This window comes from Belonocnema kinseyi, chromosome 10, assembly GCF_010883055.1.
Source record: "Belonocnema kinseyi isolate 2016_QV_RU_SX_M_011 chromosome 10, B_treatae_v1, whole genome shotgun sequence".
Taxonomy (NCBI): Eukaryota; Metazoa; Arthropoda; class Insecta; order Hymenoptera; family Cynipidae; genus Belonocnema; species Belonocnema kinseyi.
The window spans coordinates 33968209-33985547 of record NC_046666.1 but is presented as its reverse complement, the minus strand read 5'-3'; the positions used below and the strand labels follow the sequence as shown (position 1 = coordinate 33985547).

Below are 17339 nucleotides of genomic sequence, written 5' to 3'. Positions count from 1 at the left end.
TCTTTATTTTTTTTATTTAAAAAAAACCATGAAAAAACCGTAAAAAATGAGGTTTTTCGATCAAAACCCCATAAAAAAGTAGCTGGACCCTACTTTTTTATTCCAAAATTCGGATTCAGCGTCAAAAAATACATAAGAATATATAGGTCTGGTCAATTGCACAGACACTTTTGTTTTTTTTGTGGGCCTGTGTTATGTTAAAAATTCCCCCTTTTTGATTGAAAAAATCCGTCTTTTTGGATTGAAAATTCAATTTTTTTCGTAGAAACTTATTTTTTTGTTACAAAAATTCCATGTTTGATGTTACTGAAGTTAACTGGAATCTTTTTTGGATGGAAAATCAACTTTTTTTGTAATAAAAAATTCTTTTGCTTCAAGATAAATTTTTTATTTTTCGATAAAAATGCAACTATTTGCTGGAGAATTCAACAATTTTGTTAAAGAGTCATTCTTTTTGGTTAAAAATTCGTCTTTTTGGATTGAAAATTCCATTTTTTGATAGAAAATTATTTCTTGTTAAAAAATTCATATTTTGATCTCGAAAACTCGACTAAAATCTTTTTTCAAACGAAAATTCGACTATTATGTTAAAAATTCACTTATTTTGCTGAAAATTCCAGTATTTTGTTAAAGAGTTATCTTTGAAAGAAGAAAAAAACTTTTTTTTTGTGAAATAAATTAATACATTTGAAAATTTTAAATTTGTATGTGAAACACTGTTTTATTCCGCTTATAAAATATTCTATGGTAAAAATAACATAAGATGAAAATGCTGGTATTTGAATATTAATGATTTGAAATGAAATACTAGTCAAAGAAAGATCAGAGAATTTTGAAAATAATTAATGAGCTACTGCTTTGCATATTTTAAATTCCTGAATATGTCTGAGCTAGAAAATAATGTATATTCAACCGTTGATATAACCTGAACAATAAAAATATTGTCTCCTAAATTCTGTCATATTCTCGGTTATAGAACTTGAACTTAAATTCTCGAGAATTCAAGAACTCTACTTCCTATTTGTAATCAGCAAACCCCAGAAACCCCCCGAGTGAGAACTTTCAAGTAAATTCACTGAACAGAAAAATATATGGAACAAAGCGTTAACCAAGAAGATTAATTTTCTACAAAAAAGAGGAATTTTGAACAAAATACATTAATTGTCAAACATAGAGTTTAATTTTCAACTAGAAAAGATTAATTTTTAATTTAAAATATAAAATTTTAACCAAAAAGTGGAATTTTCACCCAAAAAGTAAAATTAAAAAGAAGGGAGAGGAATTTTGAACCAAAAATGTAACAGTAGATCTTTCAATTAAAGAGAATTAAAATTCAACGAAATATGGTTCGATTTTCTAATTGGGTTTGTGCATTTAAAGACTCTAGAGTCTGAAATTAGAAACCTACCTTGTCTTTTTTTAATTCCGGCGGTATCCTGACGATCAACAAGTTATCAGATTCTGCAGTAACTACCAATTCTTCGATTAATTTGTAAGGCAGACGGTGCTTTAATTTGAAAGTTTTCATTGTGTCTAGAATGTATACTGCCTTTTCGGTCAAAATTAAAACTCGTTCTCTGGGCTTGTAACCGTGGCGATCATATTTAATGACTGGAGTTGCGTACTGGAATATAAATTTCAAAAAATTAAAAAATTCCAAATTTTCTTGCCTTAAAAAACCTTTTCTCTCATAATTTCTCGATCATTTCACTAATAATAATTTTTAAAAACTCTAAAGAGACTAGCATAACTCAGAACAATGTTTTTCCACAGTTTTTCATGCTCAACGTTTTTTTTATTGCGTGAAAAATGTTACCTTGATGTTTTCACCACCCGGAATAATATTAGCTACAAAGGCTTGTTTGAGAGCTCTGTAATCTTCACCAAGTCGATCATTTTGGAATTTAGGCCCCAAACTTTTTGCGTATGACTTCTTTTTGTTTTTGAAGATATTTTCTGCCAGGATCTTCAACTCGAATTGATCCTTGTCTGATTTTGATAATCCCAGTCTATATTTCCTCGCCAACCACCTTTTGTGCATGCATCTTAGATATTCTGAAGCCTATAAAATAATAACAGTAAATTATAAAATTATAAATTCTTGTATTTAAATGATCAGGGTGTCTAGTAATCAGGCATTTTGAAATCATCGATTTTCTCCCGGTTTCCCCAGTTTTTCTTGATCACAGTTTTTTCCCCAAACAACTTAAAAATGACTTTTTGTAATTTGTACCGAACTGACGTATTACATTTAGATTACTTTCCCTCAATAGTGACATTAGAGGGATAAAAAAGCAATAGCAATATGAATAAAAGGGGAGCAAATGTAAAAAGTGTAGGAAAAGGGGATTGGTAAAGGGAAGGAAAAGAACATTTTAGAGAAAAGGTTAGAAGTATCAAAATGGGAGAGGGAAATGTGGACGAGGAGATGGAAAAAATGATAGGAGAAATAAAAAGAGGATTAGAGTGTACAAACAAAAGCAAAGTTAGTAAAGGGGGGAATAGAAGTGGATGGGATGAGGACTAAAGAGAAAAAAGGAGGTGAGACAGGAATTAAGAAAGCGGAGAAAAGAAAAAAGTAATGGGGAAGAAAATAGGAAAAAAATAAAGAGTATACTGAGTTGTGCGATCAAAAGAAAGAGGAAGAAAATAAAAGGTTTGAGGAAGAGGCGGAGAAGGCTAGGACGGAAGAAGAGGTATGGAAGGTAGTAAATAGAGAAAGAAAAAGAGTAAAGCAAGATATTGAAATAGTATAATGGAAGAAATATTTTTTGCATTTGCTAGAAGGAGTAGAGAGAAAAGTTAGAAAGGGAGGAAAATATGGTAGAGAAAGAGATGAGGAAGAGGACATAACAAGGGAAGAAATAGTTAAGGTTTTAGGAATAATGAAGGATGGAAAGGCACCTGGTATAGAGGAGATTTCAAATGAAGTACGGAATTATGGAGGGACGAAACTAGAGGAATGGGCATGGATAATGTGTAATCGAGTATAAAGAGGAGAGGAGTAGCCAGAGTTATGGAAAGAAGGAGTGGTGATGCAAATAGTGAAGAAAGGCAAAGGTGAAGAGGTTAAAGATTATAGGGGTATGAGGTTGATGCCAAAGCTGTATAAAGTATATGTAACGGCTTTGTCGGAGAGATTGAAGAAAGAATTTGAGGAAAAAAATATTGAGCTACCCAATCAGACAGGGTTTAGAAAACGAATGGGAATAACGGACAACTTATACGTTCTAAACTATCTAGTAAGTAAGAGGATTAAAAGGAAAAAAAGGGGCAATGATAGCAATGTTCGTGGACTCAAAGGCCGCGTTTGACTCATTAGACCGAAGCGAAATAGAAAAAGTTATTGTAAAAAGGGGGGAATAAGAGAGGGATTAATAAAGAGAGTATCGGAAACTTTTAGAGAGACAAAAAGCAGGGTAAAGGTAGGAGAGAAAGTAGGAGATAGTTTCTGGTTGGTGAGATGTGTGAGGCAAGTATATCCTCTGAGCCCACTTTTATTTAATATATTAATATCAGACTTGAAAGAAAAGGTAAAGAGAGAAGGTTGGGGAGGAGTTAGGATAGGGAAGGAAAAGATATATAAACTGGCATATGCAGACATTGTGTAGATGGCGGAGGATGAAGAAGGGGTGGCGGGATTAATTACAGGATTAGAGAAATACTTAGATCGGAAGAAGCTAAATTTAAATCGTAGAAAAGATAAAGATAATAAGGTTTAGAAAAGGAGGGGGAAGGAAGAAAGAATGAACGAGGAGATGGAAGGGAATAAAGTTAGAAGAAGTAAAAGAGTTAATATTTGGGATAAATCTTGCAAACGAATGGAGATCATAGAGCTCATATAAGAGAATGGATAAAAAAAAGCAGAAGTGGTAATGAAACAGATATAGGGAATAGGAAATAGAAGGTTAAAAAAAATTGGAGAAGGAGAATGTGGTTATTTAATACGCTGGTATGGCCGGTATTAGATTATGGAGCAGGATATATGGTGAGAGAAGAAGCGCAAAGTGATAAGTTAAGTGTTAGAGCGGGAAAGAGGGCATGGAAATTTGAGACGAAGCTGAGGGAGGGAAAGGGAGCGGAGTTGACGAGAAAGTGTTTGATGGAAGTAGAAGAAAGGAGAGGGAGGGCGATCGAATTGACGAGCTGGGAAGAAGAAAGGCGGGAGTTTTTTAATGCTAGAGAAATAGTAAACGAGACTGGAGTAAACTATGAAGAACTGTAAGAAAGGGAGAGGGAAAGACAATTAATAAGAAGATGAAGGACTATTGAGGAATAAAAATACAATAAATACTATAATGTTTAACTAAAAAGTACAAATTTCTACAAAAAACGACAAAATTATGTTAAAAAAGGTAAATTTTCAAGCAAATTGTTAAATTTCAACTTAAAAAATACATTTTTAACCAAAAATGTAATAGCTACCGTTTCAGTGTAAAAGATTAATTTTCAGCGAAATATGAAACGAATTTTGAATAAAATAAATAAATTTTTAACCAAAGAGATGAATTTTCAGCAAAAAAAAAATCTTAAGAAAGTAGTTTAACTTTCAATTATGTAGTTGATTCTTCGAACAAAAAACAAGGACTTTCTAACAAAATAGTTGCATTTTCAAAAAAAGAGTTGAATTTTGATGGGTATAGTTGAGTTTTCAACAAAATGGTAAAATGTTCTAAATAATTTTTAACCCAAAACGATAAATATTTCACAAAGCAGTTGAATTTTCGACCGAAAAGATTGCTTTTTAACTATATAGTTGAATATCCAACAAAATCATTAAATTTTCAACAAAATAGTTGAATTTTCACCCTACAAAGATGAATATTCAACAAGTTAGTTTAATTTTCATCAATCTAATTATTTATCGACGATAAAGCTACTTTTGTGACTTTTGTAATTTTAAAAAGAAAGTTCCATTTTTCATTGAAAATTACGAATTTTAAATCCAAAACGACAAATTTGTGTCAAAACAATTAGAGTTTTTGCCAAGAAAGCTGACTTTTTAACAAATTAGTTAAATTTTCAACAAAATAATAAAATTTTCAACAAAATAGTTAAGATTTTAATCAAACAGTTGAAGTTTCAGTTAAAAACAATAACTTATGGACTAAAGAGTTGAATTTTTAAATAAAAAATATGAACTTTCAACCAAAAATAGAATTGATTATATTTAAACGAAAATAAATATTTTTATTTTAAACAAAAAACAGTTTCATTCAACCAAAAAATGACTAGTTAACAGAACATCTGAATTTCCAACAAAATTGTTGAATTTTTATCTAAATATTTCAATGTCTAACCTACAAAGATATATTTTATCAAATTGTTTAATTTTTAAGCCAAAAAAGCAAATTCTCTAGAAAAAAATTAAATTTTTAAACCAAAAATATTTATTTTTCAATCAAAAAGTTAATTTTGAACTAAATAGCTTAATTTTGTACAAAAATAATAGATATTTCAAACGAAAAATATTAAAATTCAACAACAGAGTTGAATTTGCAAGCCAAAATATGAATTTTCAACGAAATAAATAAATTTTTAACTAAAAATTATCAATTCTCACCCGAAAATAGAGTAGTTAATTTTTCAGATCATAACATTAGTTTTCTACCAAAAGAAAACAAATTTTAAACAAAATAGTTCAATTTCCAACCAGAGTTCAGTTTTCAACTAATAAAATGAACCTTTGATAAAGTAGATCAACTTTCAACTAAGTATTTAAATTGTAGATTAAAAAAAGATGAATTTATAATAGAATTCCAGATAACAATATGCGCACACGGTGCCACGCACGGTGCAGGCACGAGTGCGAATAAGCCGGCACGCAGGTCACCCAACAGTTGTGTCCGCATATGCGTGACATATGTGCCGCACCTCGTGCGAGTTGCACGCGTGCCGATGAAGTGCATCCCTTCTAATGTCATTCTGTGTCGTGGAGTCCAAATTTGAACTTAAGACTTTTCAAAAAAATTTCAAAAGTTGTTATATTAATCTTGTAGGATTTTCAAAAATTAACGTTGTTCTTCTCTTCACATGTTTTTATAACGTGTATTTTTCCGCTTAAAATTTTAAGTTTCGTTCTTTTTTGTTTGAATGTTGTAAATATTATAACTTTGGTGATTTTTCTGCAGTGATTATGTTTTTAAACATAATTAAATAAATATTAGTCTTAAATCTGAGTAGATCTAATAGATTTGAAATATTCTTATTGTACCTTCAAAACCAATGAACGACACCCAACAGAAGGAAGTTTTTAGGGAATTATACGTATTTTTTTTATTGATGACCATATTGTGATGATTGCTATTTGCTTTCTTCATTCCTAGGACATCGCCTTCTAAAAATGTTTAATATTCAAAACCCTTTTGCTTGATTTTGGATTTTCAAACCTGAAAAATTCATTACCGACACCCCAGAATGAATTTGGCAAATTCGTAAACTGATGAAATGAACATAACCACACAATATCGAAGGTATTCCTTTTCGCCAAAAATTTCGTCTTTTCTTTTAAAAACACCCATAATTGTACAAAAAGATGTTTTTTATTGTCTAAAGCAACTAAATTGTATAATATTTTTACAAATAAACTTTGCAAAGAACTTTAATAGACAAAAAACTTTAACAGATATTATAGAGTTCGATGTAATTTTCTACTTCAAAAGCATGGTAAAAGAATTTTTTTGTAAATATCCACTGCATTTTTGTAATTGTAACAAAATCTGTAAAATAACTGCGTTCGAAATAGTGAACTTCCAACTGTAAAAAGTAAAAACACCACATTAAATGTAATGCTTTTACAAAATTTTGGGAACTCACGTTTCTGAAAATAGGAAATAATTTTACTCAATTATTTCCTACTTTCAAAAAGGTACTTTCCCAAAATTTTGTAAAAGCACTAAATTTAATTTGGTGCTTTTACTTCTTACAGTTGGAAGTTCACTATTTCGAACGCAGTTATTTTACAGGTTTTGGTACAATTACAAAAACCCAGTGGATATTTACAAAATTTTTTTTTACAGTGCACAACTTGACGCTCACCTAACCTGCCTGACGGCAAGGTCGGCAACGATGTTTGGTGGACCGTGAAGTTTGACATTTGCGCATGTACAAATATCATTTGAAATAAGATAAAAACATAATTTATTTAAAATAAAATATTAATTAGATTCAAGTGAATCGAATTTGCTCAATACAAAATATTATTGACACATTGTTTATATGTATTCAGTAAGGACTGCGGCGAAATAACACGAGTGATGGCTGAATGAGCCTCATTTTGCACGCACGCACTTACCCATCACTTAATCGCGGAATGTGCTTGGCATTTGCGTACGATATGGGTCGCATCGTGCAAGTCGCATGCGTGCTTGAAGCGTGCATCGCACGATTGTTATCTGGGAATATCTGAATTAAACAAAAATTATTAAATTTCTAAGCTAATAGTAGAATCATTAACTAAACGAGATGAATACCGAACCAAAAATTTAATAGAAAACTTTTCAACCAAATAGTTGGATTTTATTATTGAGTTATATTAATTCAAGTCGCATTTTACTAAACACTAAACGAATAAACAGTAAAAAGAAGATGAAGTAGAAAACAATTTTCGATACTAAATAAAATTTCTGGGTTTTCCCGATTTTCCGGTTTGCTAGACACTTAACAGAGAAAAAACTAAGAATAAAATTTGTTTCAGGACATTTTTTAGAGCGACAAAGTTTTGTTTAGCCAACTTCGTGTCTTTGAAAAAACATGTGTTTGTCATAGAAAAACAAAAGAAAGTTTAACTGAGATTTGTGTAAACTTTATCCTGTGAAGTTAATTTTTGTTGCAGAGAATCTATCGTCGGAAATCGATGTAAAGTTTATTTCCGGTTTTTTCTGTGAGGTGATAGATTTAGGATTCTTACCTCGCGACATGTGTGTGGACACTGAGGCCAACTGTTGTCTAGTAAATTTTTGGGAAGACTTCTGGAGAGCCTCATTAGCCACTGATATTTGGCTAATTCTATAAAAGCTACATTGTCTCCATTGGGCGGTCCGTTTCTCGTGATGAATCCGTGGATGAATCTGCAACACAAATCTTATTTTCAATGTTTTATATTCTCCTGGTTGATTTTTAAACAATTCAAGAGATTTATAAAGATTTCAAAGATTTATAATTTGGAACAAGGAATTTTGGAGAAGAACTGCCCGGATTCACCACACTATTGACAAACTATTTGATACTTTTTTGATAACATTAAAATAAAATAATGTTTCTGAACAATTTTCTGGCAATATGCCAGGAAATTGTCGCAATGTCTGATTAGGGAACAGAATAGTTTTGAACAAAAAAGATGATCTTTACACAAAATAGTTGAATTTTTAAATAAATAGTTAAATTTCCAACTAATAAGATCAATTTTTAACACAGAAGATTAATGTTCTACACAAATAAATGAATTTTTAACAAGATATATGAATGTTCTAAAAAACCAATTTCCAACAAAATAGTTCAATTTTCAAATAATAGTTTAATTTTCAACCAAATGAAGTTAAAAAAAATTTTCGAACGAATAGTCTAATCTTCTACCAAATGAATGAATTTTCAACCCAAAAAGTTTTTACTTTCAACTAAGAAGAGCAATTTTCTATCAAGAAAGACAACAGAGGATGTTATGTTACTAAACATTTGATTAATTTTTAGTTTATATTTTTTTCGTTTCTAAAGATTTTGAACTGAATGGTTGAATTTTTTACCTAAAAACCAACAGCTTTTGACCAAAAATCGAGTTGTTAAATTTTCAATTTTCTACAAAACAATTTCATTTTGTACTAAATAGATAAATTTTCTAGCTAAAAAGATAAATTTTCTACAAAACAATTGATCTTTCAATCCCAGAATATGAATTTTTGAAAAAAAGTTAATTTTTAATCAATCAGTTGAATGTTCAACAAATTAGTTAAATTTTTAGTTGAAAAATAAAATTTTCAACTAACAAAAAAACTCTTAATCTTCTTTAAAAAAATGATTTTTTAATAAAGTAATTCAACTTTCAACCAAGAAGTTACATTTTTCACCTAAAACGATGAACTAAACAAAAAAGGTAAAAGTTGATATTTCAACAGGACAATATTTAAATTAAATTTAAAAAAATTGGATTTAACCAAAAAAATCGAATTCTTAACTGAATAGTTGAATTTTCGAGCTTAAAATACGTATTTTTTCCAAAACAGTTTAATTTTGTACCAAATATTCGAATTTTCAACAAAAATTTAATTCCCAACCAAAACAAATAAATTTTTAAGTAGACAGTTGCATTTGTCATCAAAGAAGTGGAATTTTTTCAGGAGATAAATTTTAAATAAAAAAATATGAATACTCAAAAAACATAGTTGAATTTTCCAACAACAAAACATTTATTAGTCATGAAAGAGAAAAAATTTCAATCAAATTATTGAACTTTCAAACCAGAAGGACGAATTTTCAACAAAACAGTTTTAGCCACATAGTCAAATTTCTAATCAAAATTTTCTTATTGAGTTGTCTTAACCCAGTTCGCAATGAAGCAAAAAACAAAAAAAAAGGGAAAATTCTTTAATACTGGGAAAAGAAGTGGAATTTATTGAGAATGAAAAAACCCTAACGAGATCTTTGTTTTTGTTTCTCAAAACTAAACAGAACTTTGGAAGAGTGTCATTTCTCAAATCGAAATAGAATTGATTGATTTTTTTTTCACTGAAAAATATACGAAATTAGTAGAAGAGTTCCTTTCTCGAGAACAAGTTTCTTGAACATATTAACTGTAAACCTATTAGAAGTATTCCCTACTTACTTTCGTACGATATTTACAGCTTTCTTTCTTCTTTCCGATTCTCTTTTTGCACGCCACCTGCGAATATGTTTCTGAATGATTATCGCAGCTCCCTTCATTTTCAAATATTTTCGCCTTTGGACTAATCCTTTCCACTTGCTTTGGATTATGGCAATGATCTCATGTTTCTTCATTTGAAAAGCATCCTCCGTGTCGAAAAGAGTCTTAGGGAACCGTATAAATAATTTCGTGCTGTTAAAAAAAAGATGTGGTATTATATAAATGTTCTTCAAAATTTAAAAGTATTTAGATGCAAAAAAAATGAGTCAAAGTAGGCACCTTGCGTCTACAAAAAAGGGTTTTGTAGCCTATTAAGACGTTCATTAAGTCGTTCAAATCCTCCTCTCTAACTGACCATCTCCTACCTCCCTATGCCCCTCCACTCAATTCTGCGTTCGCTTTTCTTCCTCACATTCTTAGATACTGCCCTCTCATCTCTCTTTCCCAGTTTATACTTCACAATCCCTACTTCCCTTCCTTAGCTCTCACTTCCCTTTCACTCCCACCTTCATTCCTAATCATTTTCCCTACTTCGTTTCGCACTCACTTTTCCTACATCTCCTAATCCCCCCTACACCCCCTCCATTCTTACCCTCTCTTATCCTAGTCCCCTCTCATTTTCCTTACTAGACCTACTTCCCCTCTCCTCACTTCTTCACTACTCATTTCCCCTGTCAAACCTCAAACCTGATTTCCTCTCAATTCCCCTCCTTAATTTTCTCTAACCCTTCTTTCCATCCCTTTATTTCGCCTCCTTGGAAAAAGTACGATCTTTGGACGAAAATATTTTTTTTGTTCTAAATAACGTACTAAAAAATTTGAAAAGCTGATACAATTTTCAAAGAATTTTCGTGTCCAATTTTTGGTCTAGTTTCTCTTTTTTTCTATTTAACGTTCACGATGCTGTCATTATTAGGAATATTGTTGCAATCACCTAAGTTTTATAAAGTGATCACAAAATTGAAGATTTTTTATTACGATATAATAATTCAAGGAATCGGAATTATCATTAGAGAATAACAGAAGACTAGATCGAAATATGAATTAAATATTTTTGAAATTAAATTGTTTTCTGAATAAATACCTCCTTTTGCTCCGCTTGGTTCGTTTCCCAGTGGAGCGAGAGAAGATCTGTATTCAGACAAAATTCAATTTAAAATATATAATAAACAAAATGATTGTTATCGAAAAATTCTTTCTTGAAAGTGTTTTCTATAATAATTTTCAATAATTTTACGTTGTTTTGAGTCATTTTGTCATAAATTTGGATTATTCTTGTTAATATTATAAACAAATTTAATAAACAAAAGCATTATTTAGGCATTTTTCGATTGAATAACTCGTTTTTTAAATGTCAATCCTGTTATTTGGAAACTTCCTGATGATTTCAGCAACATTTATAATTACTTGAAAGATGGTATGGATTTTAAAACAAAAATAAACGAATTCATTATTCGGGCCTTTATTGACGGAAAAAATATTTTTTTTCCATCTTAGTCCTTTTAATTGGCGAATAATTTGATAATTTAATTATTAAATTTGTTGACAAAAAACATAAAATTTATTAAATAATTATCAATTTTACTTAAATTATCGTGAAGTTCCCATTTAAAAGGAATGAGGTGGAAAAAATCATTTTTTCCGTCGAAAAATGCCCGTAAAATGAATTTGTTTATTAAATTCGTTGAAAAAATTGAAAAAATGAATTTGTCCTTCAACAGCTGCTCGAATAATGCATTTACTTATTGAATTTGTTTTAAAAAACATCAAATTCATGAACTTATTATAAATGTTGTTAATATTATTATGAAGTTGCCAATTAAAATTACTGAGATCGAAAAAAAAAAACACTAATTTGTCCGTCGAAACACGCCGGAATAATGCGTTTCTTTATTAAATTTGTTTATAATATTAACAGGAATAATGTTATACGGAATTGTGTTGGCAGATGGGGTGCGCAAGGATGTGGAGGGGAAAGGAATATTGCCGGAGACGCAGGCGGGCTTTAAGGAGGGAAGGAGTACTATTGACAATATTTACGTCTAGCAGCATGTGGTGGATAGAGAACTAACCAAAAAGGGTGCCAAAGTGTACGCGTTTTTTGTAGATCTAAAGGGCGCGTTCCTTTCGGTGGATAGGGGGAGGTTGTGGGAGGCAATGGAAGAAAGGGGAGCCTGATCGAGCAGGTAAGGGAGGTATATAAGGAGACGAAAGATAAGGTGAGAGGATGGGAGGGAATCTCCGAGGGATTCTGGATGGATAGGGGCTGAGGCAAGGGTGCCCGCTTAGCCTAACGCTTTTTGCAATTTTTATCGCGGATATGGAAAGTAAGCTAGTGGTCAGAGTGGTAGGAAGAGTTAGGGTAGGAGGAGTCAAAATATGGTCACTCACATATGCAGATGAAATAGTGCTGCTAGCAAAGAGCGAAGAGGCTTTAAAGGAGATTATGAAAAGGTTGACAATATACTTGGACAAAAATAGGTTAGAGTTAAATGCGGAAAGTCGAAGGTTATGATGTTTAGGAAAGGAGGTGAGAGAGATAAGGCAGGGGAGTGAAAGTGGAAAGAAAAAGCGGTACAGGAGGTGAAAGGGTTTGTGTACCTGGGCTTCCTGCTTCAAAGAAATGGAGGAGTGGATGGTCATATAAAAGAGAGGATGAGAAGGGTAAATGTGGCGATGAGGCAGGTGCGGGGACTAGGGAAGAGGTTGTTCGCAGATGATTTTGTAAGGAGAATGAAATTGCTTGATTCACTGGTGATGAGTGTCTTATTTTACGGAGTGGAGGTGTGAGGGTGGAAGGTAAATGAGGAGGTAAATAGGATACAGGAGAGGTATGTAAAGTGGACACTAGGGTTGGCAAGGAATACACCGAACTATATTGTCAGGAGGCAGACAGGAAGAACAAGTCTAGGGATTATAACAGGGAGGGAAGTAAGCTGGTCAGGGAATGTTGGTGGGAGAAAGAGAACAGGCGTAGGGGTGGGAAGATAAAAGTAGAATGGGAAAGGTTTTTTAGAACGAATGGATTGCAGATGGATGAAGTGAGAAAGATGCACGAGGAAGAAAGGAAGGTATATAAGTTGGTTCAAAAGAATGGCATGGAGAAAGAGACGGTAGAAGAAGAGGAGAGAATAAGACAGTCAAGGTACAACGGGGACTATGTGTGGATTATGCCAAGGGAGAGAGCACAAAATTTGTGTGAGAAAGGAGAGTAAGGAAGTCAGGAAATTATAACAAGAATGAGGTGCGGTTGCATGGAGCGTTTTAATAGGTTATGGCTTTCTAGAGAGAAGAGGATGTGTGAATTGTGCGGGAAGGTGGATGCAAAAGTTGAGCACTAGTTGGAGGAATGTGAAGAGGTGGAAAGGAGTGGGATAAGCATGGAGGTAGTGTTGCATGAACGGTGGAACAAAAGGGCAGTAACATGGGTGAAGGGGGTGTTGGGTAAGGTGGAAAAGAAGAGAAGGAAGGAGGAATGGAGAAGGAAGGATTGTAAATAGGAGAGAAAGTGGGTGTAAGAAAACTGTAAATATTGTAAATAGTAGTTATATATTAGGTGTTAGCCGCGGAGGCAGAGGCTGGCAATGCGAGGCATAGCGAGAAAAGAGCGACATGCGTGCGAGGCGAGGCGTGGCGCAGCGAAGAAGATTAAGCTATAGAAGCGAGCGGAATAGTTATAAGGTTATAAATTATTTTTCCACAGTATCGCAACAGCTTATGAGCAGAAATCTACAAAAAATTCTATTACAGAGCAAAAACTTAAAGTTATAACAAAGAAGTTGGAAACACGTGAAAACATCTTATCTGCAGGCAAATCATAATAAAATTTAAATTAATATATATTTTGAGGAACTTTGATAGAAATTTCATGGTTACATGTTTCATATATTTACAAAAATATTGTTCTTACCGGAAAGAATACTAAGAATTTGCCAACTTTTTTATTACAACTTTACGTTCTTGCACATTGATAGAAAGTTTTTATTTATTTACATATTGCAATATCTACTCATTTTAATTATATATTTTTAGCTTTGACATAATTAAAATTAAAAGAATTTAATCAATTATGAAGAAAGAGATGAACTTCAACTTTGGACCGATAGTGTATGCAGATTTTTATTAGCTTTAATTTACGAAATGATTAAAAATAAAATTTCCTTACTTGCCCATTCGGTACTCGTCATGATTGTAACCCAAATGACAAACCAAAACTTGAACACCTTCTTTTGCAGATCCATGATAATGTGGCCAGGTTTCAGAACAGAGAGATTTGTATCTTTGCAAAAAGTCTTCATAAGTTTTTCTGTAAGCGAAACCTGCTCGGCGCACTCGTAAATTCTCTATTAGTCCTAAATATTTCACTTGGTGCAATACAATCTTCTCGTTGAATTGATCTGCAATCATAGGATGTTTAATAATAAACAAATATTCATTTTATTTTTCTAAATGATAAAGAGCTCAACACTTTTTTAGGACTTACTGCTCATTTTGAAATCATTTGGTTTTATGCAGCGAATATAAGAAGGCTCTTTTCCCATTAGGATTTCAACTAGATTGTTTAAACTGTTCTTGAATTGTGTAACTGCAGTTTCGGGTCGTCTTTTACTTGACAAGTCCTTCTTGACACCAAAGACGGCCTGTAAAAATATTTCTATTTTAGTTTACTGCTATCAGTGTCGGGAAAGTTACTTTTTTTTTTTAGTAGCTGGTTACAATTCCGTTACTCGATGAAAAAAGGTAACTAGTTGCAGTTACTAGATAAAGTAACTTCAAGTTACCTGAAAGATTACTTTTTTCACTTCCTTAATTTTACAGTTTAAAAAAAAAATAACTAAGATGATAATTTATAAAAAGTTAATTCAAAAATTAATAGGCATGCGTTAAAGTCACATGTTTAGTCACATTTTTCAACCAAACAGTTATATTAAAAAAAAAATATGAAATTTTTTAACAGGAAGAAATAAATTTTTAAGCCAAAAGGACGAATTTAAAAAAAAGTAATTTTCAACGAAATTTGGACTTTCTAACAGAGTAGTTACATCTTTAACAATAAACATAAGTTTAAAAACATTAATGCGGAAAGTATTAATTTTCCAATCAAAAAGTTAATTTTTAACCAAATAGTTGAGTTCTCTACCATTTTCAAACCAAAAAGACGAGTTTTCAACAATAGAGCTGAATTTCTAACAAAAAAGTTATTTTTCATACAAATAGTTCAATTTTCTCGTTTTTCCACATAAATGCGAACCGAATTAATAGAAATCAAATAAAAATGTAACTAATGTTGTCTGAAAGAATTTTGTTTAAATTTTCGACAAATTTGGTTTGAAATTCAACAATTTTGTTAAATATTCATACTTCTTGATAAAAAAATTCAACTATTTTCTTCATAATTAATCTTTTTGGTTTGAAAATTAATCTGTTTCGGTTGAAAATTCTTATTTTTTGCTCGAAAATTGTAAAATGTGGTAGAAAATTTGAATATTTAGTTTAATATAATTTATTGAAAATTCGCCTTTTTTTGTAGAAAATCAATTTTTTTAATTAAAAATGCAACTAATATTTTTTTGAAAATTCGTTTGGTTGGTTACATCCAACTGTTTTTTTGTTTTAACTAAAATTCCTTTTCTTGTTGAAATATCAACTATTACATTTTTCTTTAAACATGATTTTTTTCGTAGAAGAGTCATAATTTTAGTTTAAACTTCATGTTCATTTTGGTTAAAAAATAATTTTTTGTCCGACCGCGCTTGTAAACGCGCCATTGCATGCACGTGAAACAGGCGTAATGTGGCCTATTCCGACCCCCGATACATGAAACTTTGCGCCCGCTACATAGAACTTTACGCCTGCTACATGAAACTTTACGCCCGATAGAGAAAATTATCTCGATCTTTAAAAAAGTTACATCGCTGTACTCCAGTCTTCCTTCTGATAAGTATGCTATTTCTTCCTTTCACTAATAATTTTAAATTGTCAAGAACACCAAACATCCTTTATCTGCTTCACATGCTTGTTTTCAAGGAGAGTAGGACAAAAAGTTTCTCTTACTGAAAATTGAACTTTTTTATTGGAAACTCAACTGATTCAAGTAGCTTTTTGAAAATTCGTTTTTGTTCTGTAATTTCAAATGCTTTTTATTTTTAATTAAATTCTTTTTTATTGAAATATCAGCGATTACATTTTTAGTTGAAAATTGATTTTGTTTTTAGACTCGAAATTCAACTCCTTGGTTTCAAGTTGGAAATTCAATTGGTTTGTAGAAAATTCGTATTAACGGTTCGAAAATTCAGCAATCTCGTAAAATAATTAACTATATGGTTGAACACTTTTTGTTATATGTCTTGTTGAAAATTTTGCTTTTTTGGTAGAAAATAAATTCTTTTTGGTTAAAAATGCAACTGTTCCATTGAAAACTAATCTTTTTTTAGTTGAGGATTCAAGTATTTCGTTGAAAATTCGTCTTTGTTGGTTAAATCCAACTACTTTTTATTTCAATTAAATTCTTTTTTGTTGAGAATATCAGTTATAACATGTTTCGTTTAAAATTCATATGTTTTTTAGGTTGAAAATTCAACTCTTTGGTTGAAAGTTCAACTAATTTTTTAAACGTTATTTTTTTGGTTGAAGAATCATAATTTTAGATGAAAATTGTCTTTTATTCGTTTTTCTTGGTTCAGAATTTAATTTTTTTTAATTAAAATGCAACAATGTAGTTGGAAACTCAACTCAGTGGTTGAAGTTTTACTTTTTTATTAAAAATTCATATTCTTGGGTTAGAAATGCAACTGTTTTGTAGAAAATTCATCTTAATGGCTTGAAAATTGAACATTTTGTTACAAAATTCAACTAAATATTTGGTACAAAATTAAACTGTTTATAGAAAACTGTTTTTTTAAAATGAAAATTAATTCTCCTCAATGAAAATTTAATTAGAGATGAAAAAAAAAAAAATAATAAATATAATACACAGTCGACTAGCGCACATCCATAACTTAAACTATTCAGTTCAAAATTTATGTAATTTGTTGAAAATTCTTATTTTTCACACAAAATTAATCTTCTTGGTTGAAAATTTAACAACTTGGTTAAAAGTTGAACTACTTTGCTAATTTACAAGTAAATTATTTTTTCAAGAAAAACTAAAACAATAGTGACATCAGTGGACAATTGTGAGAGAATAGTAATTTAGTTTTATTTTTTCGAGAAAATCGCAAAATTGTTTCATTGTTAAAAAAAAGTGTAAAATAGTGTGATGAGTGTAGTGAATTTCAGGCCTGTCGATAGAAAAATAAAATAAAATTTGCTTCATAAATAAAATGTTATAAGAACAAAAGTATTTTATTTCAGTTTTAGATATTTTGTTTCTCTTTTGCGATGTTTTTTTACGAGGGTAGTTCAATAAGTCCTTAGAATGAAGTATAAAAACAATTTTTTTTGGGTAAATTTTTTTTTATTTTTCAACATAATCTCCTTGGAG

At 30.9% G+C, this 17339-nt stretch overlaps 2 protein-coding genes across 4 annotated transcripts in view; one reads left to right on the top strand and one right to left on the bottom strand.

The window, feature by feature from the left end:
• Window positions 1–17339, top strand: part of LOC117182300 — a 132191-nt gene that overhangs the window by 29038 nt on the left and 85814 nt on the right. The window lies entirely within an intron of this gene.
• LOC117182297 (unconventional myosin IC) overlaps window positions 1–17339 on the bottom strand; it is a 94946-nt gene that overhangs the window by 4874 nt on the left and 72733 nt on the right. For all 3 annotated transcript variants that reach the window (XM_033375430.1, XM_033375431.1, XM_033375429.1), the window contains exons 12-17: window positions 14340–14496; window positions 14022–14253; window positions 9818–10048; window positions 7910–8069; window positions 1817–2062; window positions 1409–1624 (exon numbers count right to left, since the gene is read on the bottom strand). In XM_033375430.1, the coding sequence (XP_033231321.1) occupies window positions 1409–1624; window positions 1817–2062; window positions 7910–8069; window positions 9818–10048; window positions 14022–14253; window positions 14340–14496 (1242 nt within the window). The remainder of the gene's footprint in view (window positions 1–1408; window positions 1625–1816; window positions 2063–7909; window positions 8070–9817; window positions 10049–14021; window positions 14254–14339; window positions 14497–17339) is intronic.